The sequence below is a fragment of the Anomaloglossus baeobatrachus genome, chromosome 7 (genome assembly GCF_048569485.1).
Source record: "Anomaloglossus baeobatrachus isolate aAnoBae1 chromosome 7, aAnoBae1.hap1, whole genome shotgun sequence".
Classification (NCBI taxonomy): Eukaryota; Metazoa; Chordata; class Amphibia; order Anura; family Aromobatidae; genus Anomaloglossus; species Anomaloglossus baeobatrachus.
Window position 1 is genome coordinate 130,827,599 of NC_134359.1, and position 22,462 is coordinate 130,850,060.

The 22,462-nt window shown below is 51.3% G+C and overlaps 1 protein-coding gene and 1 non-coding gene across 2 annotated transcripts; both read left to right on the plus strand.

Annotated features, from left to right (window-relative positions):
• Positions 1-161: 161 nt before the first annotated feature.
• On the plus strand, positions 162-21,552 carry EEF1B2 (eukaryotic translation elongation factor 1 beta 2). The gene is made up of 6 exons (XM_075317709.1): positions 162-280; positions 1,895-2,017; positions 4,369-4,504; positions 20,193-20,259; positions 20,772-20,897; positions 21,345-21,552. Exons 1-6 carry the CDS (start codon positions 201-203, stop codon positions 21,497-21,499), a joined length of 687 nt encoding a protein of 228 aa, XP_075173824.1. The 5' UTR covers positions 162-200; the 3' UTR covers positions 21,500-21,552.
• Positions 2,099-2,168, plus strand: LOC142246885 (small nucleolar RNA SNORD51). The gene has a single exon (XR_012724932.1). It is a non-coding gene; the product is annotated as a small nucleolar RNA SNORD51 (small nucleolar RNA).
• Positions 21,553-22,462: the final 910 nt, after the last annotated feature.

A 22,462-nucleotide genomic window follows, 5' to 3' on the forward strand; every position in this document is an offset into this window, starting at 1 on the left:
GACCGGATTTTCTCCGGTAGTTTATAACACAGAGCGAGGTTTTGTGTTACGTAGGAAGACTCCGGTATTAGGGCCCAGTTATTTCCTGCTCCGAGGCCTGTCTCTGCCCCGCCCCCTGGGTCACGTGTTCATGCATAGCTATAAAAGGCGGGGCGCCGGGCCCGCTTCCCTCTTTCGCACGCCTCCAGTCTGCAGCAGCCATGGGTTTCGGAGATCTCAAGTCCGCCGCCGGCCTGAAGGTTCTCAACGAGTTCCTGGCGGACAAGAGCTACATCGAGGGGTCAGTGCCTGATGGGTGTATCCGTACAGGCTGCTGCATGGAGCGGCTCTGGCGGGCGGTGTGCGGGGATCAGGCCAGGGACACGTCCTGCCGCCGGCTGCTGTGCTGTGCTATGCTATGCTATGCTGTGCGGCAGATGTTCCCTGCCAGTAATGCTGCCTCCCTGTGCTCCTCCTGGCAGATCTACATTCCACAGCGGTGCAGCTTTGTGTTTCTATGAGTAATGTATGGGAATATTAGCCGCTGCAGGCCCTGCCTGACTCAGATCCCTGCCCGCCACAGCTCGGGCACATATGGTGTGTGGCAGGCCTAGCCTGACTGCAGCCGCTGCTCCCTTCTGGAGGGCAGGGGTCATTATACTGTCACCAGCCAGTAATACCTCATGTCCCCCTGTATCAGTGGCCGTGTAACGTTCTCTATGATCAGAGAAGCTGCCAATACTCTAAATATTCATTACCCCCTTATTCCGCCTATGCTTGCTCTGATTAAAGGCTGAAGACTTCTCCGGCTGTTCTGTGTAGATGCGCTCTCGTTGGCGGTTCGGTCTGTTCTGTGTAGATGCGCTCTCGTTGGCGGTTCGGTCTGTTCTGTGTAGATGCGCTCTCGTTGGCGGTTCGGTCTGTTCTGTGTAGATGCGCTCTCGTTGGCGGTTCGGTCTGTTCTGTGTAGATGCGCTCTCGTTGGCGGTTCGGTCTGTTCTGTGTAGATGCGCTCTCGTTGGCGGTTCGGTCTGTTCTGTGTAGATGCGCTCTCGTTGGCGGTTCGGTCTGTTCTGTGTAGCTGCGCTCTCGTTGGCGGTTCGGTCTGTTCTGTGTAGCTGCGCTCTCGTTGGCGGTTCGGTCTGTTCTGTGTAGCTGCGCTCTCGTTGGCGGTTCGGTCTGTTCTGTGTAGCTGCGCTCTCGTTGGCGGTTCGGTCTGTTCTGTGTAGATGCGCTCTCGTTGGCGGTTCGGTCTGTTCTGTGTAGATGCGCTTTTGTTGGCGGATCGGTCTGTCTGTTGTGTAGATGCGCTTTCGTTGGCGGATCGGTCTGTCTGTTGTGTAGATGCGCTTTCGTTGGCTGATCTGTCTGTTCTGTGTAGACGCGCTCTCGTTGGCGGATCGGTCTGGCTGTTCTGTGTAGACGCGCTCTCGTTGGCGGATCGGTCTGGCTGTTCTGTGTAGACGCGCTCTCGTTGGCGGATCGGTCTGGCTGTTCTGTGTAGACGCGCTCTCGTTGGCGGATCGGTCTGGCTGTTCTGTGTAGACGCGCTCTCGTTGGCGGATCGGTCTGGCTGTTCTGTGTAGACGCGCTCTCGTTGGCGGATCGGTCTGGCTGTTCTGTGTAGACGCGCTCTCGTTGGCGGATCGGTCTGGCTGTTCTGTGTAGACGCGCTCTCGTTGGCGGATCGGTCTGGCTGTTCTGTGTAGACGCGCTCTCGTTGGCGGATCGGTCTGGCTGTTCTGTGTAGACGCGCTCTCGTTGGCGGATCGGTCTGGCTGTTCTGTGTAGACGCGCTCTCGTTGGCGGATCGGTCTGGCTGTTCTGTGTAGACGCGCTCTCGTTGGCGGATCGGTCTGGCTGTTCTGTGTAGATTCGATCTCGTTGGCTAATCATATCCCATGTTGTCCTCTAGGTACGTGCCCTCCCAGGCTGACGTAGCGGTCTTTGATGCTCTGGCTGGCGCTCCCCCTGCGGATCTATTCCATGCACTTCGTTGGTACAACCACATCAAATCTTATGAAAAGCAAAAAGGCAGGTAAGTTGTTGTAATGTTGGACATGTCACCCTGGTGCTCTCATCTGGAGCTCCATGTATTCCATAAAGCTGTGACCGCGGTCTAGTAATGATGAATGAACCAAATCACCATCTTTCGGCTGATATGTGATGCACATGTTCTTTCTGACTTGACCCGCAATGGTTACCTGTCGTCCTATGGGAACAATATTTCATACCATGCTGCCTTGATGAAAGCTGTTTTAAAAAGGATGTCATAACTATTTATATTTTATTTTTTTTCTGATGTGCATAAACACAAAGGCAAGTAGTTCCGGACTACCTGCCTGTGGTGCCTGGAGCTGATCTCTGGCACAGACTGGTCAGACCGCTCCTGCCGGTGATTCAGCTGCTCTACTTCAATAGACCAGTTTTTCTTCTTCCCCCTCTGTTGGGGTGTGGACTGCTGGAGTCATGCTGATTGCCGGCTCTCTACAGTTAAGGTACCGTCACACTAAGCAACATCGCTGCTGAGTCACAACTTGCTAGCGATGTTAGTGTGACATCCAGCAACAACCTGGCCCCTGCTGTGAGGTCGCTGGTTGTTGCTGAATGTCCTGGACCATTTTTTAGTTGTTGCTCTCCCGCTGTGAAGCACACATCGCTGTGTGTGACAGCGACAGAGCAACAACTGAATGTGCAGGCAGCCGGCTTCTGCGGACGCTGTTAACCACGGTAAACATCGAGTAACCAAGAAGCCCTTTCCTTGGTTACCCAATATTTACCTTCGTTACCAGCGTCCGCCGCTCTCACGCTGCCAGTGCCGGCTCTCTGCACACGTAGCCGGAGTACACATCGGGTAATTAACCCGATGTGTACTGTGGCTAGGAGTGCAGGGAACAGCGAGCCGGCAGTGTGAGAGCGGCGGACGCTGATAACGAAGGTAAATATCGGGTAACCAAGGGAAGGGCTCCTTGGTTACCCGATGTTTACCGTGGTTAACAGCGTCCGCAGAAGTCGGCTGCCTGCACACGTAGCAGAGTACACATCGGGTAATTACCCGATGTGTACTGTGGCTAGGTGTGCAGGGAGCCAGTGCTAAGCGTGTGCGCTGGTAACCAAGGTTGGTTACCCGATATTTACCTTGGTTACCAAGCGCAGCATGCTTCCACGTGTAGCGACGCTCCAGCGATCCCTGCCAGGTCAGGTTGCTGGTGGGATCGCTGGAGCGTCGCTTAGTGTGACATCTCACCAGCGACCTCCTAGCAACTTACCAGCGATCCCTATCAGGTTGTATCGTTGGGATTGCTGGTAAGTTGTTTAGTGTGACTGGGCCTTTAGACAGCCAGGGGCCAGCTGTAGATCAGCGTGACTCCAGCAGTCATGCCTCATTGATGACAGAGGACAAGCCGCTGTTCTATCAGTAGAAGTCGCTGCCTTTCAGGAGTGGTCTGTAACTGCTCTGACAACATAGATCCGCTCTGGGCACAATAGGCAGGTAACTACCGTTCTTAGTTGCTAGGCACATTATGGGGAAAAAATTGCCAATATGTGCAATTTATTGTAATTGGCTTGTGTGGATTCAACAAAATGGTGGTAAAAAGAGAAAAAAGAAATTCACCTCTCCAGCCCCTCTGCTACCCTCTCGGGGATAATGAAGGCTGAACGTCCCGGCTGAGGCCTAGAGATTCCAGTGAGTGGTGGGGGATTAGAGGATGTCGCGAGCACTGGACGGGCAGCGGTGGGTGGCAGAGGGGCCAGAGGTGTGTGTATAAGGGATTTATTTTACGTCTAGCATTTATTATGCCCTACGGTCTGGAGACACCCCTGAGCTCAAGAGACATTACATTCATGGAGAGGAGGTGAATTTTAATTTTGCCTGATTCGCTGATCTCTAATACCAGGGAATGCTCCTGATCTGCACATTAAGCCTGTCTATAATGGTCTGACTGATCAAAATCTCCCCCTTTGGCCTCTGTCAGACCCATATGTTGGGATACGGCAAAAGTATGTTCTAGTATAGCAGACTGATCTCCTACACTGTATATAGCTATACTGCATTCACTTGGCTGTCCAGCTGTTACAATACCACAACTCCTCTCCTGCCTGTGCCATGCCATGATGGGAGTTGTAGGTATGAAGTTGCTGGACCGCCACAGCTCTGAGAACACCGCAGTAATGTATATACATTGTTTTTTACATTGTTTATGGGAAGTACCCCACTGCTGCCAGGGTGCAGGCCTGTTTGTCAGCAGACTCCAGGGGGTCTCTGATGTGGAGAGATCTTTAAGGCAGCAATGGAATCTCCCTAATGTAGTTCATGTGTAAACTGTAGTGTCCAGGTGTAAGGATTTGCTCTGCAATGTAAGTCAGTGGGTGAATCTTTCTCTTTAGCCTTCCCGGTGTGAAGAAACCCTTGGGAAAATATGGCCCAGTGAATATTGAAGACACAACAGACAGTGCTGCAAAGAACGCTAAAGACGACGACGATGATGACGACATTGATTTATTTGGTTCAGACGAAGAAGAGGTAAATGCCGTTCATAGTGTCTCCTTCACAACATTCCCAATTGCTGCCAGTAGTAAATGTAATCTTTCAGTGAAATCATCAGATTGATCCAATAATGTTCATTAGTTTGTGTGTATAAAGTAAATATTGATACCTCCAAATCTAGCGATTGTGTAGGTGCAATTTAAAGTCCGCTTTGTCTCGAAGGCTACTTTCACACATCCGGCTGTAGCAGTGCGGCACAATCCGGCGCTCTGCTGAAAAAACGAAACCGTTTTTTTTTGCCGCCGGTTTCATTTTTTCCAGCATTGACTTGCATTTGTGCCGCATGGGCTTGCGTCCAGTCCGGTTTTTGCCGCATGCGGCAGATTTAGCAGATGCGGCAGCCGGATGGAACGTTCCCTGGCACGTTTTTTGCTCCGGCAAAAGAACCGCATCCGGCCGCTGCGGCGCATTTTTCAATGCATGCCTATGGACGCCGGATGCAGCAAAAACCGCATCCTGCCGCCGCATGCAAATTCTTCCACTGCGCATGCTCAGTAGCGTGCCGCAACCGGAAAAAACGGACGGGCAGCATGTAAAAACTTATGCAAAGGATGCGGTGTTTTCGCCGCATCCGTTGCATAGGTTTCACAGCCGGATTGAGCTGCACTGCTCAAACCGGATGTGTGAAAGTAGCCTTACATTGTTGGGGAAATTTGTAACTCTGATTGAGCAGTTGCGTTTTTGTTTTTATTTAATCAAATATTTAAGGGCAGTGTTTCACTACTACTGATCACGTCCCTCATAGAGATCAAACTTGTATGCACAGTATAAACTAAGGCCACCCCATTACAGCAAGATGGCGCCCCTCTGCATAATCCAAAAATTGCTTTTATAATCCCACCTCATATTTCAGAGTCCAGTCTGATGGGCATTGCTGGTTTTGTTTGGAGCCTCCTCTTCCCATAATCGCCATCTGTGTCCTGCTTCATGTGGTTGAAGGGTCCTCCATTATCCACGCTGCACCCCAGTCTTACTCCTGCACAGATGTACTTCGCTCTGTAATATGCCAGTCTTCCGTCCAAGTCATTGCTGCTGCTTTTGTATTCTCCAGCACGTGGTCATTACAGTATTGCCTGTGCACGAGCAATATGGGGGCTTACATGTATGAGAGGATAACATATATTTTTCTGATATGCAGAGATGGTTGGGTTTATATACAGTTTGCTAGACTACTGTAAAGAGCGGATAATACATAACTTTTAATTATACTTTCTATAAAAAGTTGCGTAGTGCTGCAACCATAAAAACATTCACCCAAAGCATCTCCCCTGATGAATCCTGGCGGAGGAAACGCGTCGGGAGGCTTCTTGGTGACTACCTTTTAGGGCCATTCTATTTAGGGTCAGCTTGCTACTGTCCTTGTAAGGGCTGGAGTTAATGGGGTGTTGAGGAACTATCTAGTTCTTGTCAGGGAGAGAGCTCATGCCTAGTTGTGGACAGCTACCCGACTGATCAACATTGATGACCCCCTCCAGCAACTGACCCGGACCTACATATGGGTGAGACAACACTTTATATCAAGTGTATAACTGCACATTGTGAGATTTATTGGTCCGAATGTATTTTTCTTCGGCGCTCCATTGGGAGACCCAGACGATTGGGTGTATAGCTACTGCCTCCGGAGGCCACACAAAGCATTACACTAAAAAGTGTAAGGCCCCTCCCCTTCTGGCTATACACCCCCAGTGGGATCACTGGCTCACCAGTTTTCTGCTTTGTGCGAAGGAGGTCAGACATCCACGCATAGCTCCACTGTTTAGTCAGCAGTAGCTGCTGACTATGTCGGATGGAAGAAAAGAGGGCCCATATAGGGCCCCCAGCATGCTCCCTTCTTACCCCACTTGTGGTTTGTAAGGTTGAGGTACCCATTGCGGGTACAGAGGCTGGAGCCCACATGCTGTTTTCCTTCCCCATCCCCCTGAGGGGCTCTGAGGAAGTGGGATCTTACTGGCCTCCAAGCCCTGAGGCCGGGCTCCGTCCACAGACCCATTGAACCTGCTGGATAAGGAGCCGGGGTACCGTTCAGGGACAAGGCCCTGCAACTTTCAGGTACTCTGTGTCCCCGTACAGACAGGCACACACACGCCAGACTTGCTGGGTGTGTTAGTGCGCCGGGGACAGTAACGCTGCACGCTAGGGTTTGAGTCACAGCAGCTTAGCTGTGTGACTTCATGTGCTGGGAACTACCGCGCCGGCCACTCTCGGAGCGGCGGCGCGGCTGGGACTTGTAGTGCGCCGGGGACTTAGCGCCGACCGCGCTTTTACGGCGGCGGCGCTTATAAATTTAGTCCCCGGCTTTTGCGGCCTAGCTCCGCTTCGTTCCCGCCCCCTCCCTGTCAATCAGGGAATGGGACAGACGCTGTGCAATCGTCAGCGCCGAGGGCTGGAGCCTTATTTACATGCTCCAGCCCTCTCACTAGGCACAGTGGGACGCAGGTTTCCCGCTTTTGGTCTGAGCACGCCCAGGGCCCGCCCCCCCCTCCACAGGACGCCGGCAGCCATTCCTGCATGCAGTCTGGCTGGAGGACGGACACAGGCTCTGGGAGACCCAGACTAGGGATTTCTGGCGACCACACACCTGCGTTTAGCGGGCGGTAAGCAGCACATTAGTGCTGGCCCCACTAGTGCCACAGTGTTGTATTGGTGTACTTTTTCCTGTACCAGATATATATATATATATACTGCACTGTACGGTCGCTTCTTGGCTGTATACCCTATATTGCTCTGAGGAGACAACAACATGTCATCCACAAAACGCAAGGGTGCCAAGGCACGGGCTGTATACACTGCTTGTACAGCATGTGGGGCTAATCTACCAGCAGGCTCCAACGACTCTCATTGTGTGCAATGTTCAGTCCCAGTGGCACTTCGTCAGCCAGAGCCTATTGTGGTGGTAGCCCAGGCAGAGACGCCTGTGAACCCTGCCCCGGTGACGGGGACAGAATTTGCAGTCTTTGCTGATAAAATGTCTGTGACTATGACAAAAATCCTGGAGACCTTGCAGTCCAGGCCAGTTGCTCAGACCATGGACACTGCTGTGTCTATGTTCCCCGGTCCCCCTCAGTTGGATCTAATCCGTACTTCAAGGGGGTCCCAGGCATCACAGGCTGAGGGCTCTGACTCCGATGACAGTCCCAGGCCGCCTAAGCGAGCTCGCTGGGAGAGACCCTCCACGTCATCACGCGGGTCAGGGTCTCAGCGAGAAGGGTCTCTATATGATGAGACAGAGGTGGGTGATCAGGAGTCTAGTCCTGACACCGCACTCAATTTGGATACGCCAGATGGTGACGCCATGGTAAATGACCTTATAGCGGCCATCAATAGGCTGTTGGATATTTCTCCCCCAGCCCCTTCAGCAGAGGAGGCAGCTGCCCAGCAGGAGAAATTCCATTTCCTGTATCCCAAGCGTAAATTGAGTACTTTTCTGGACCACTCTGACTTCAGAGAATCAATCCAGAAACACCATGCTTATCCGGACAAGCGTTTTTCCAAACGTCTTAAGGATACACGTTATCCCTTTCCCCCTGACGTGGTTAAACGCTGGACCCAGTGTCCAAAAGTGGACCCTCCTATATCCAGGCTTGCAGCTAGATCCATAGTTGCAGTGGAGGATGGGGCTTCACTTAAAGATGCCAATGACAGACAGATGGACCTCTGGTTGAAATCTGTCTATGAAGCTATTGGCGCGTCGTTTGCTCCAGCATTCGCGGCCGTGTGGGCGCTCCAAGCTATTTCAGCTGGTCTGGCACAGGTGGACTCTTTCATACGTCCAGCAGTGCCGCAAGTGGCGTCCTTAACTACGCAAATGACTGCGTTTGCGACCTACGCTATCAATGCGGTACTGGACTCTACGAGCCGTACCTCAATGGCATCCGCCAACTCTGTAGTTTTGCGCAGAGCCTTGTGGTTAAAAGAATGGAAAGCAGATTCTGCTTCTAAAAAATGTTTAACCAGCTTGCCATTATCTGGAGACAGACTGTTTGGTGAGCAATTGGCGGAAATCATTAAACAGTCCAAAGGTAAGGACTCTTCCTTACCCCAGCCCAGATCAAGCAAACCTCAACAGAGGAAGTGGCAGTCAAAGTTTCGGTCCTTTCGAGGCTCGGGCAAGCCCCAATTCTCCTCGTCCAAAGGGACTCAGAAAGAGCAAAGGAGCTCTGATTCCTGGCGGGCTCACTCACGCCCCAAGAAAGCAACCGGAGGTACCGCTTCCAAGGCGGCTGCCTCATGACTTTCGGCCGCCTCCCTCCGCATCCTCGGTCGGTGGCAGGCTCTCCCGCTTTTGCGACATTTGGCTGCCACAGGTCAAAGACCGGTGGGTAACAGACATTTTGTCTCACGGGTACAGGATAGAGTTCAGTTCTCGTCCTCCGCCTCGGTTCTTCAGAACTTCCCCACATCCCGACCGAGCAGATGCCCTTCTGCAGGCGGTGAATTCTCTAAGAGCAGAAGGAGTGGTGGTCCCTGTTCCTCTTCGGGAACAAGGACAAGGTTTTTACTCCAATCTCTTTGTGGTGCCAAAAAAGGACGGCTCATTCCGTCCTGTTCTAGACCTAAAACTGCTCAACAAGCATGTGAACGCCAGGCGGTTCCGGATGGAATCCCTCCGCTCAGTCATTGCCTCAATGTCTCAAGGAGATTTCCTAGCATCAATAGACATCAAAGATGCTTATCTCCACGTGCCGATTGCTACAGAGCACCAACGCTTTCTACGCTTCGGGATAGGAGACGACCATCTTCAGTTCGTAGCTCTGCCATTTGGTCTGGCGACAGCCCCACGGGTATTCACCAAGGTCATGGCGGCAGTGGTAGCAGTCTTGCACTCTCAGGGACACTCTGTGATCCCTTACTTGGACGATCTACTTGTCAAGGCACCCTCTCAAGAGGCATGCCAACTCAGCCTGAATGTTGCACTGGACACTCTCCAGACTTTCGGGTGGATCATCAACTTCTCAAAGTCAAATCTGTCACCGACCCAATCACTAACGTATCTTGGCATGGAGTTTCATACTCTCAGCGATAGTGAAGCTTCCGCTGGACAAGCAGAGGTCACTACAGACTGGGGTGCAGGCTCTCCTTCAAAGTCAGTCGCACTCCTTAAGACGCCTCATGCACTTCCTCGGGAAGATGGTGGCGGCAATGGAGGCGGTTCCGTTTGCGCAGTTTCATCTGCGCCCACTTCAATGGGACATTCTCCGCCAATGGGACGGGAAGTCAACATCCCTGGACAGGAAAGTCTCCCTTTCCCAGACGGCCAAAGACTCTCTGCAGTGGTGGCTTCTTCCCACCTCATTATCACAGGGAAGATCCTTCCTACCACCGTCCTGGGCGGTGGTCACGATAGACGCGAGTCTGTCAGGGTGGGGAGCAGTTTTTCTCCACCACAGGGCTCAGGGTACGTGGACGCAGCAGGAGTCCACCCTTCAGATCAATGTTCTGGAAATCAGAGCAGTGTATCTTGCCCTACTAGCCTTCCAGCAGTGGCTGGAAGGAAGGCAGATCCGAATTCAGTCGGACAACTCCACAGCGGTGGCATACATCAACCACCAAGGGGGGACACGCAGTCGGCAAGCCTTCCAGGAAGTCCGGCGGATTCTGATGTGGGTGGAAGCCACGGCCTCCACCATATCCGCAGTTCACATCCCAGGCGTAGAAAACTGGGAAGCAGACTTTCTCAGTCGCCAGGGCATGGACGCAGGGGAATGGTCCCTTCACCCGGACGTGTTTCAGGAAATCTGTCGCCGCTGGGGAAGGCCGGACGTCGACCTAATGGCGTCCCGGCACAACAACAAGGTCCCAACCTTCATGGCACGGTCTCGCGATCACAGAGCTCTGGCGGCAGACGCCCTAGTGCAAGATTGGTCGCAGTTCCGGCTCCCTTATGTGTTTCCACCTCTGGCACTCCTGCCCAGAGTGCTACGCAAGATCAGATCCGAATGCAGCCGCGTCATACTCGTCGCCCCAGACTGGCCAAGGAGGGCGTGGTATCCGGATCTGTGGCACCTCACGGTCGGCCAACCGTGGGCACTGCCAGACCGACCAGACTTACTGTCCCAAGGGCCGTTTTTCCATCGGAATTCTGCGGCCCTGAACCTGACTGTGTGGCCATTGAGTCCTGGATCCTAGCGTCTTCAGGATTATCCCAAGGGGTCGTGGCCACCATGAGACAGGCTAGGAAGCCCACGTCCGCTAAGATCTACCACAGAACGTGGAGGATATTCTTATCCTGGTGCTCTGCTCAGGGAATGTCTCCCTGGCCATTTGCATTGCCTACCTTTCTTTCTTTCCTGCAATCTGGGTTAGAAAAAGGTTTGTCGCTCGGCTCCCTTAAAGGGCAAGTCTCGGCGCTATCCGTCTTTTTTCAGAAGCGTCTAGCACGACTTCCTAAGGTGCGCACGTTCCTGCAGGGGGTCTGTCATATCGTACCCCCGTACAAGCGGCCGTTAGATCCATGGGATCTGAACAGGGTACTAGTTGCCCTCCAGAAGCCGCCCTTCGAGCCTCTGAGGGAGGTTTCACTTTCTAGACTATCACAGAAAGTGGCTTTTCTGGTAGCGATCACATCTCTTCGGAGAGTGTCTGAGCTAGCAGCGCTGTCATCCAAGGCTCCTTTCCTGGTCTTCCACCAGGACAAGGTAGTGCTGCGCCCCATTCAGGAGTTTCTCCCGAAGGTGGTATCCTCTTTTCATCTTAATCAGGATATCTCTTTGCCTTCTTTTTGTCCTCATGCAGTTCATCGGTATGAGAAGGATTTACATTTGTTAGATCTGGTGAGAGCACTCAGAATCTACATTTCCCGCACGGCGCCCCTGCGCCGCGCCGATGCACTCTTTGTCCTTGTCGCTGGTAAGCGCAAAGGGTCGCAGGCTTCCAAAGCCACCCTGGCTCGATGGATCAAAGAACCAATTCTTGAAGCCTACCGTTCTGCTGGGCTTCCGGTTCCTTCAGGGCTAAAGGCCCACTCAACCAGAGCCGTGGGTGCTTCCTGGGCATTACGACACCAGGCTACGGCTCAACAGGTGTGCCAGGCAGCTACCTGGTCGAGTCTGCACACTTTCACCAAACATTATCAGGTGCATACCTATGCTTCGGCGGACGCCAGCCTAGGTAGAAGAGTCCTGCAGGCGGCAGTCGCCTCCCCGTAGGGGAGGGCTGTCTTCGCAGCTCTAACATGAGGTATTTCTTTATCGTTCCTTTATGGGAGACCCAGACCATGGGTGTATAGCTAGCGACCTCCGGAGGACACACAAAGCACTACACTCAAACGTGTAGCTCCTCCCTCCGGGCTATATACACCCCCTGGATGACAATCTACCCAGTTCAACGCTTTGTGTTTCAGGAGGATACACACACTTTTATTTCCTCATATTTTTTTTCAATTTTATTTTAATTTTTTAAAGATTTGGAAGAAAAGCGGGTCCAGTCTGGACTCCCGGCATGTCCCTTCACGCTCCACTCTGCGGGGTGCTGTTAAGGTTGATCTTAATAAGGCTGGAGCCTTCACATGCCGTGCTCCTTCGCATCCTCTGTCGAGGCTCTGTTTGAAGTGGGAGCCATCACGGTCCTCTCTGCTTGCAGGAGGCCGGCTCCATCCACAGCCCTGTCTGGTCCCTGCTGGAAGGAGCGTTAACCCCCACTCAGGGACATGGCCCTGCGTCTCAAAGCTAAGTATTGAGACGTTTTTTCAGGGCTCCCGGGTGCTTTTATTATGGGGGCAGTATGTGCTTTAGCGTTACTGTTAATTTCGGCCGGTTCTGGGAATTTCCCATGAGAACCGCGCCGACGGTGCCTGCTCGTCGGCCGCACTTTAAAATCTAGGCCCCGGCTTCAGTTTGGGCCTAGTTTCGTTTTTGGCTTCTTCTGTATGTTTTGCATACAGCGCCGCCCACCGCCCGGCCAGCAGAGGGGAGGGCACTCCTCTCTAAGGAGATGTCCCCTCCCCTGTCTACCCCCCTGTATCTCTGTGCCCTCTGTTTTTCCCGCTCCTGGGCTTATACACGCCCCCCCTCCTTCTCCCAGCGCCATTTTCTCAGCGTTTTTATAACACTGAGAAGCGCTGGATGCTACTGCTGCATACTTTTTGGAAAGCTGTCACTTTACAGGGGAGCGGTGAAATCCGGAGGACACACAGAGAACAGGGCTGGTAAGCCACAACCTATGGTTGTGGATTTTTATACACTCAGGCTTTCTACAGGAGTGTGTTTTGGCTGCAGAGCTTCCTCCACAGCAGCATGTCTGTCACTAGGAGCAAGGCTGCAAACATGTATGCTATATGCACTGCTTGCAAGCTAATTCTGCCAGAGCCTAGCACGTACCCACATTGTGATAACTGTGCTAATATGGTTGTCTCAGCCTGGAGCCTCCTCAGGGGTCCCTCTGGCTGCTTCGGTCCCGGTGGCTGAACCCCCGGCTTGGATAGCATCCTTTTCACAGGCTCTTTCCAAGTCGTTTGCCGATTCCATGGGGCAGCTGTCCCAGACGCTGCTGTCTATGCATCAGCCTCCCTCTCAGGGTGTCTCTGCGGCTCCGAGCTCTGCAGAGCCCTCAGAGCATGTCCTAGGACCCCGTCCCCCTAAACGGAGACGCACGGACCCTTCTCCTTCCTCGTCCCACGGCTCTGATTCACAAGCCGAGGTGCGGGGCGAGGATGATTCACTTACTGTGGGCTCAGACTCTGCCTCTATGTACCCCATTGACTTGTCTGAGGGCGATGCGGACGTTAGTGACTTGATTGCGTCCATTAACTCCGTACTGAACCTCAACCCACAGGAGTCAGAGGATCAACCCTCTCTGGTAGAGGTACACCAGTTTACCTCTCCTAAGAAACCTAGGAGTATGTTTTTTAACCACTCCAGCTTTCAGACCACTGTTAACAAGCCTAGGGCCTGTCCTGACAAACGTTTTCCGAAACGTAGTTCAGATGACCGTTTCCCGTTTCCACCGGAGGTGGTTAAGGACTGGGCCCAGTCCCCAAAGGTAGACCCTCCAGTGTCCAGAATCTCGGCCCGCACAGTAGTTGCGGTGGCCGACGGCACTTCTCTTAAGGATCCCACTGACCGCCAGGTTGACCTTCTGGCCAAGTCTGTATTTGAGGCGGCAGGAGCCTCCTTCTCTCCATCTTTTGCGGCGGTGTGGGCTCTTAAGGCTGTCTCTGCCTCTCTGGCGGAGATTCATTCCCTCTCCAGGGACTCTATTCCTGAGATGGATGCCTTAACTTCCCGAGCTTCGGCTTTTGCATCCTACGCCATGGCTGCCGTCCTGGAGGCTTCTCACCGCACGGCAGTGGCCTCCGCTAACTCCCTCGCGATCCGCAGGATCTTGTGGCTTTGAGAGTGGAAAGCGGACGCTTCCTCTAAGAAGTACCTTGCGAGTCTCCCTTTTACTGGGTCACGGCTGTTTGGGGAACAGCTGGATGACATAATTAAGGAAGCTACTGGCGGGAAGAGTACTTCCTTGCCACAAGCTAAAGCCAAGAAACCTACCCAGGGCAGGAACCAATCGAGGTTTCGTTCCTTTCGTTCCTCTAACTGGTCATCCTCTAAGCCCACAGTCTCGTCCACTACCGCCAAGGATCGTAAATCCAACTGGCGCGCAAAGCCGCGTCCTCAAAAGACCGGAGGAGCCGCTGCCACCAAGGCAGCCTCCTCGTGACTATCTGGCCGCGCCAGCAACGTCCTTGGTCGGGGGCAGGCTCTCCCACTTTGGCGACGTGTGGTTGCAACACGTCTCCGATCAGTGGGTGCGGGATATCATCACCCACGGCTACAGGATACCTTTTTCCTCCAGCCCGCCAAACAGATTTTTTCTGTCCACCCCCCCCTGCTCCAAAGCCGCCGCCTTCTCTCAGGCCGTGGCATCCCTGCAGACCAACGGTGTAATTGTTCCGGTCCCCGCCCGGGAACGGTTCAGAGGTTTCTACTCAAACCTCTTTCTAGTTCCCAAAAAGGACGGGTCCTCCCGGCCCATCCTGGATCTCAAGCTTCTCAACAAGCATGTTCAGGTGCGGCACTTTCGCATGGAATCTCTAAGATCGGTCATTGCCTCAATGACCCAGGGAGATTTTCTGGCATCCATCGACATCAGAGATGCCTATCTGCATGTGCCTATTGCGGTTTCACACCAGCGCTGGCTACGCTTTGCGATCGGAGAGGAACATTTCCAGTTCGTGGCTCTTCCCTTTGGCTTAGCCACGGCCCCCCGAGTGTTCACCAAGGTCATGGCAGCAGTGGTTGCGGTCCTGCACCTCCAGGGGTTGGCAGTGATTCCTTACCTGGACGACCTTCTAGTCAAGGCCTCATCCAGTGTAGACTGTCAGCGGAGTGTCTCGCTCACTCTCGCCACTCTAGTCCAATTCGGTGGCTTGTCAACCTCCCCAAGTCGACTCTGACCCCGACCCAGGTACTTTTGTACCTCGGGATGCAATTCGAGACTCTGCCGGCACTTGTCAAGTTGCCCTTAGTCAAACAGCAGTCCCTTCGTCTGGCGGTGCGCTCTCTGCTGAGGCACCGCCGTCATTCCATCAGACACCTCATGCAGGTGCTGGGTCAGATGGTGGCGTCCATGGAAGCGGTTCCCTTTGCCCAGTTCCATCTGCGTCCCTTGCAGCTGGACATTCTCCGCTGTTGGGACAAGCGGATCTCTTCTTTGGACAGGCTGGTGGCTCTGTCATCACAGGCCAGGAACTCCCTTCAGTGGTGGCTTCAGCCCCTCTCCCTTTCACAGGGACGGTCCTTCCTGACTCCGTCCTGGGTGATCCTCACCACGGATGCCAGTCTCTCCGGCTGGGGAGCGGTGTTTCTCCATCACCGAGCACAGGGCACTTGGACTCCGTCCGAATCAGCCCTCCCGATCAATGTGCTGGAGATCAGAGCTGTGTTTCTAGCTCTCCTAGACTTTCACCACCTATTGGCGGGCAAGCACATTCGGGTTCAGTCGGACAACGCGACAGCGGTTGCCTACATCAATCACCAGGGCGGAACTCACAGCCGTCTGGCGATGTTGGAGGTTCAACGAATCCTCCAGTGGACGGAGGACTCAAAGTCCACCATATCCGCAGTCCACATCCCAGGCGTGGAAAACTGGGAGGCCGATTATCTCAGCCGTCAAACCGTGGACGGCGGCGAGTGGGCCCTGCATCCGTCAGTGTTCAGATCAATCTGCCGCAAGTGGGGCACTCCGGAAGTAGATCTAATGGCTTCCCGGCACAACAACAAGGTTCCGGTTTACGTGGCTCGCTCCCACGATCCTCAAGCCTTCGCAGCAGACGCACTGGTTCAGGATTGGTCTCAGTTCAGTCTGGCCTATGTGTTTCCCCCTCTAGCGCTCTTGCCCAGGGTTCTGCGCAAGATCCGAATGGAGGGCCGTCGAGTCATACTCATTGCTCCGGACTGGCCCAGGCGAGCCTGGTACCCAGACCTGCTCCGCCTGTCCGTAGGGATGCCGTGGCATCTCCCGGACCGCCCAGACCTTCTCTCTCAAGGTCCGTTCTTCCGCCAGAATTCTGCGGCTCTCAGATTGACGGCGTGGCTCTTGAGTCCTGGATCCTGACGGCTTCAGGCATTCCCTCTGAGGTCATCTCCACCATGACTCAGGCTCGGAAGTCTTCCTCGGCTAAGATTTACCACAGGACTTGGAGAATTTTCCTGTCCTGGTGTCGCTCTTCCGGCCATGCTCCTTGGCCGTTCGCCTTGCCGACCATCCTGTCTTTTCTACAGTCGGGTCTACAGTTGGGTCTGTCCCTCAATTCACTTAAGGGACAGGTGTCGGCTTTGTCGGTATTGTTCCAGCGGCGTATCGCCCGACTGGCTCAGGTGCGCACCTTCATGCAGGGCGCATCTCACATCATTCCTCCTTACCGACGACCCTTGGATCCCTGGGACCTTAATTTGGTCCTCACGGCCTTACAGAAACCCCCTTTTGAGCCTCTCAGGGAGGTTCCTTTGTCTAGACTTTCACAGAAAGTTGTCTTTCTAGTAGCCATAACTTCTCTCAGGAGAGTTTCTGATTTGGCTGCGCTTTCTTCGGAATCCCCCTTTTTGGTGTTTCACCAAGACAAGGTGGTTCTTCGTCCGACTCCGGATTTTCTCCCTAAGGTGGTGTCTTCCTTCCACCTTAACCAGGACATTTCATTGCCCTCTTTTTGTCCGGCCCCTGTGCATCGCTTTGAGAAGGCGTTGCACACCTTGGATTTGGTGCGGGCGCTCCGAATCTGTGTCTCGCACCGCCGTTTTTCGGTGGTGCACCTCACTTTTTGTGCTAACCACGGGTCAGCGCAAGGGCCTCTCGGCGTCTAAACCGACCTTGGCTCGTTGGGTTAGGTCGGCTATCGCCGATGCCTACCAATCTTCTCAGGTGCCTCCCCCGTCGGGGATTAAAGCGCACTCGACCAGAGCTGTCGGTGCCTCCTGGGCTTTCAGGCACCAGGCTACGGCTCAGCAGGTGTGTCAGGCTGCCACTTGGTCCAGTCTGCACACTTTTTCTAAGCACTACCAAGTGCATGCTCATGCTTCGGCAGATGCGAGCTTGGGCAGACGCATCCTTCAGGCGGCTGTCGCCCATTTGTGAAGTTAGGTTTTGCCTACTTCTCCGTTTAGTTTATTTCCCACCCATGGACTGCTTTGGAACGTCCCATGGTCTGGGTCTCCCATAAAGGAACGATAAAGAAAAAGAGAATTTTGTTTACTTACCGTAAATTCTTTTTCTTATAGTTCCGACATGGGAGACCCAGCTCCCTCCCTGTTGCCTGTTGGCAGTTTTTTTGTTCCGTGTGCTTCACGGCTGTTGTTAGTAGACAGAGTTCTGGTTTTGCCGAGTTTTACTCTATCTCTACTTATGGGTGGATGTCCTCCTTCAGCTTTTGCACTGAACTGGGTAGATTGTCATCCAGGGGGTGTATATAGCCCGGAGGGAGGAGCTACACGTTTGAGTGTAGTGCTTTGTGTGTCCTCCGGAGGTCGCTAGCTATACACCCATGGTCTGGGTCTCCCATGTCGGAACTATAAGAAAAAGAATTTACGGTAAGTAAACAAAATTCTCTTTTTCTTTACCCACCCAGGGACAGCTTTTGGACGTCCCAATCGTCTGGGTCTCCCAATGGAGCGCCGAAGAAGGGAATTTTGTTACTTACCGTAAATTCCTTTTCTTCTAGCTCCTATTGGGAGACCCAGCACCCGCCCTGTTGTCCTTCGGGATTTTTGGTTGTTTTTCGGGTACACATGTTGTTCATGTTGAACGGTTTTTCAGTTCTCCGATGTTACTCGGAGTGAATTTGTTTAAACCAGTTATTGGCTTTCCTCCTTCTTGCTTTTGCACTAAAACTGGTGAGCCAGTGATCCCACTGGGGGTGTATAGCCAGAAGGGGAGGGGCCTTACACTTTTTAGTGTAATGCTTTGTGTGGCCTCCGGAGGCAGTAGCTATACACCCAATCGTCTGGGTCTCCCAATAGGAGCTAGAAGAAAAGGAATTTACGGTAAGTAACAAAATTCCCTTCTTTTTTTTAAATTCTTTATTTAACCATAAACATGGAATCATTCCAATCAGAATCAATTACAATACATTTCACAACCATTGCTTGACAATGTATAACCGGCTAACTGTGACGCATGAAAATTTTCAACATTTTGACCCCTCCATGTTTACCAAAGATTTTATAGTATGGGAATATCGGGATGAATTAAGAGGGAAAGAGAAGAAGAAGAAGAAGAAGAAGAGAGAAAAAAAATAATAAAAGTAGTAAGACAAAAAAGGTTTAGCGAGATATGAGCGGGGGAGGGGGGGGTACATAAGGGGATAGGGGGAGGGAAGGGGAAAAACACCGGGACACGAACAAACACATAGCAGGGATCCACCCTCTCAGAGCACCTCCTTTCCTTTCCACGACATCCATGGGGCCCCCCTCAATCTGGGGGAATCCATGTGCCGTAGTCAGTAGAATATTTAAACTCGATCCATGGGAACCAAGTCTTGTGAAATGCCTCGTGTTTGTCGTGGATAGACGCTGTCAAGTCCTCCATGTATAACAGTTCGTTCACCCTATCCGCCCACAACGATAACGTCGGCGGGGAGGGGGATCTCCACCTCAGAGGAATACACGTCCTAGCAGCCATCACCAGGAAGCTTAACGGAGACCCTTTGTACGCACGGACAGAGGATTCTGATAGTTGGAGCAGGAAAAGTTCCGGGCCCAGAGTCTGCGTATGTCCAGTCACGTGCTCGATCACTCTCCGTACCCCCCCTCCCCCCCCCCCCCAAAACTGCTGTAGCCCAGGGCATTCCCAGAAAATGTGTAGGAAGTCTCCCTCCCCTGTACCACATCTCCAACACCCCGGGTCCACTGTTGGGAACATCCTGTGTAATTTTGTTGGGACCCTATACCACCGAGAAATGCATTTATAGTTGGCTTCCTGGAGTTTTGAACTAATGGATGCTTTATGAGCAAGGGACAACACCTTGTTTCTCTGAGCGGCAGAAAGGGTGAGGTCCAGGTCCGCCTCCCACTGCAGGAGGAACCTAGGAGGAGGCAGATCCGATGGTCCGGATGTATTAATCAGGCAACATTCATACATATGTTACCGTCATAGCCATACCCATTTAACTTAAATCCAGGAGACACCATTGTGAACTTGGTTTGTTTCCCTCCGGGTAATGGTTGGCACTATTGGGCTAACATATATGGTTATGCCTATCACCAACTCCATATATGAGATTATATTATGTGAGGTTTGGTTCCCACTGGAACACACCCAATTTCAATGTAAACAGTAGACCAGATTGCATTCTTTGTACCTTGCACCCGGATCAAAGCAGTTTACCTCAGTGACCATGAACCTTGGGTACTGATGTGGTGTTGAACCTTTTTGGTATTCGTCTGATAAATTGGATATTTCACCGACTGTTACCATCTCCTAATTGTGTGGGGGTTCCAACACCCTTTTTGTTGTGGTCCTTTCGGACATGAATAGTGTTTTCTTTTGTTTGCACAATGTTTTTATGGTTGCAGCACTATGCAACGTTTTATAGAAAGTATAATTAAAACTTGTGTATTATCCCCTCTATTATTGCTGATACTTATCTTTATATTGAGAGGCGTCATAGGAACGGCTTATAATTTCCTGTTTCTGTATTTGCTGGTATTTCTACTACTGTAAAGAGGTTGCCTTTATTTTATACTGGGGGAAAACCTGGTGACAGATTCCTTGTGAACGTGCCACTGTAGTCTTCAATTGCAAGGGAAGGAAATATTATACATTTTTTTTTCCACTGTAGGGTACTGAAATACAATTGCACATAACTTTTTGAAACTTTAAGAATTATGATGAATTCTGCTGGATAATTGGAGCCACAACCAAAATGGCAAAAAAAGGATTTACACAAAGCTAAACTAACTTAAGATCCTGACACTATTAGAGCTTTTGTTCTTGAAAGGTGCAAAAGCCGTGAAAAATCGGGCTAAACTGCGCACATAATTGCACAATAGATCGTCCCCTATGAATAACTACTATGGCTTGTGTTGCTGCATGTGACTGGTAACGTGATGATGAACTTTATCACCATCTTTCGGCTGATACATGATGCACACGTTCTTTCTGAGTTTACCAGTCTTCCCTTGTGGCTATGCCCTGATGGTGCTGGGTTCTACTTCTGACTGTTGCGACTTCTTTACAGGAAAACGAAGACGCCAAGCGGATCAGAGAGGAGCGCCTGGCACAGTACGAATCAAAGAAATCCAAAAGTAGGTAGTCCGGACTTCGTAAAACGCGTTCAGCTATTTCTTATCTTGATAGGCCTGCGTGAATCAAAGCGGTTATCCAGCTCCTAATGTGTTAAGTGTGCCAAAATTACTGGCATAATACTGGCTTCACAGCTTGGTGATGGTACTTTTATGTTAGGTAACGCCTTTAGTTGTGACCAGGATATATACCGATAACTCCTGTGCTTACCTCTGCCTTCATGTAGTGAATTCTGCGGATTTAAGCTTTGTCCACAGATACTGGTCTGGAATTGTGTGGCCATGTGGCAGTTCCAGCATTCCTCCTGTGGCACAGAAATGTGCTCTACAGACCTTTCCTCTCAGTTCCTCTGATGGGAGCCATCTGTAGAGTCAACATCTAAGTTAACCTGTGAATTTCTGAGATCTTTGGCTTGAGGCCTCTAGTCTAATGTGAGGTTTTCAAGCCTCTTGTCATTGAAGATGAGCATTTTGCAGATATATTTAACTAATTTGTTCCATATTATTTTCTACAGAACCAACACTTATTGCTAAATCTTCCATCTTGCTTGACGTGAAACCATGGGATGATGAAACTGATATGGCGAAGCTAGAAGAATGTGTTAGAAGCATCCATTTGGACGGCTTGGTGTGGGGAGCATGTAAGTACTGATCAGTCTACATGAAGACAGGGCAGAATCTGTGGCATACATGATGATATAAATAAATCACCATCTTTCGGCTGATGGTAATGATGACGCTCTTATTTCTGACTTGCCACGCAATACCCTTAATGCAGCTGCCAGCTAGAGGCTCTGTAGACGGTCAACACATCTTGGTGTTTTCATCCTTGCATTAAGATGCTACACTTCCGAAGTTGTTTCTGGGAAAATTTCTTTACTTTGGCTGGGATGTGGTCTGCAGTAACACAAAGGACCTTTTTATTGGTAGTCTTAATGTCTGTATGTTCTAGAAAATTTGCTTAACTGAAGTACCCCCTTTTCTGGGAATGAACGTCTTGTCTAGAACGGAGTAGGGTTGATAAATGTCTATCCAGGTAGAGTGGAACCTTGATATCCCAGAGCTGATCACCACTTTCTTCCCAACAGCCAAGCTTGTTCCGGTTGGTTATGGCATCAAGAAGCTACAAATCCAGTGTGTGGTAGAAGATGACAAGGTTGGCACAGACGTCCTTGAGGAAAAGATCACAGCATTTGAGGACTTTGTACAGTCTATGGATGTTGCTGCTTTCAACAAAATCTAATTCCACAATTTCTTATTACGTTGGGCACTTAATAAACTAGCTATAACATCGAATGTACAGTCTTTTGTTTGTAGTTTTCATCTCTAAGTGCTAATAATTCCACAAAGCTTTACAAACCTCACTGTCCTCATTGGAACTCACAATCTAAATTCCATATCAGTGTGTCCTTGGTGCAGGGGAGGAAACTGGAGAACCTGGAGAAAACCCACGAAAAACACAAGGAGAACATACAAACTCCTTGCAGATGTCTTTGGTGGGATTTGAACTGCACGCAATATTACAATATTTGTTGGGGGTACATATAAAGGGTATGCCAGAAACTCCAGACATGCATTATAAGTGCATTCTTGGGGCTGTTAAGTGATTATTCTAATTAATCTATTTCATAGGTGATTAATGTTATTGTATGGCATGTTTTTAATCTATGGTAAACCATTGCCTATGAATGACACGGGTTTGTCTTGGAAACTTGACATGACCTCCAATTAAGAACCTGGCAGGAGCTTCATCTTGCCTATACCACAAGCAGAATGAAGTAGGTGCTGTCTGTTATTGCAGCGGGTTACTTTTTACACTGAACCCTGCTTGAAAAAGATTGCCATTGACTACACTGTCTCCCCAGTGCCTTTTCCACGCTCCTCCAAAGATGAGCAAACCGAGGTTCGGTTTTTGAACCAAACTTCAACTTAAACAGTTTGGATGCTTTACGTGCAAACTTAACTCACACAAGCAACACTGTGCTCCGGTACGCTTGGTGCTCAGCCCAGTGCGAGCCTCTTGCAGTGTTTGAGCGGCGCACACAGGTGGTAACAATAGCGTGATTGGGTGTAGTGTGCAACAAAAAAGTGTAAAAGAAGCCTGCCGACCCTACCCCGGAAGTGATTTGCTTATGGCTGGCTGCATGTGGGCAGAAACTCAATCTGCCAATCAGTGATTCCAAACCTCCTTGAGCCAAGTTCAGAC

What these genes read in the sequence shown, in the direction of transcription:
- EEF1B2 (XM_075317709.1), top strand. Translation starts at nt 201, where the DNA reads ATGGGTTTCGGAGATCTCAAGTCCGCCGCCGGCCTGAAGGTTCTCAAC. An exon ending in GACAAGAGCTACATCGAGGG is followed by an intron (nt 281 to 1,894) that starts GTCAGTGCCTGA and finishes GTTGTCCTCTAG; the next exon opens with GTACGTGCCCTCCCAGGCTG. An exon ending in CGAATCAAAGAAATCCAAAA is followed by an intron (nt 20,260 to 20,771) that starts GTAGGTAGTCCG and finishes TATTTTCTACAG; the next exon opens with AACCAACACTTATTGCTAAA.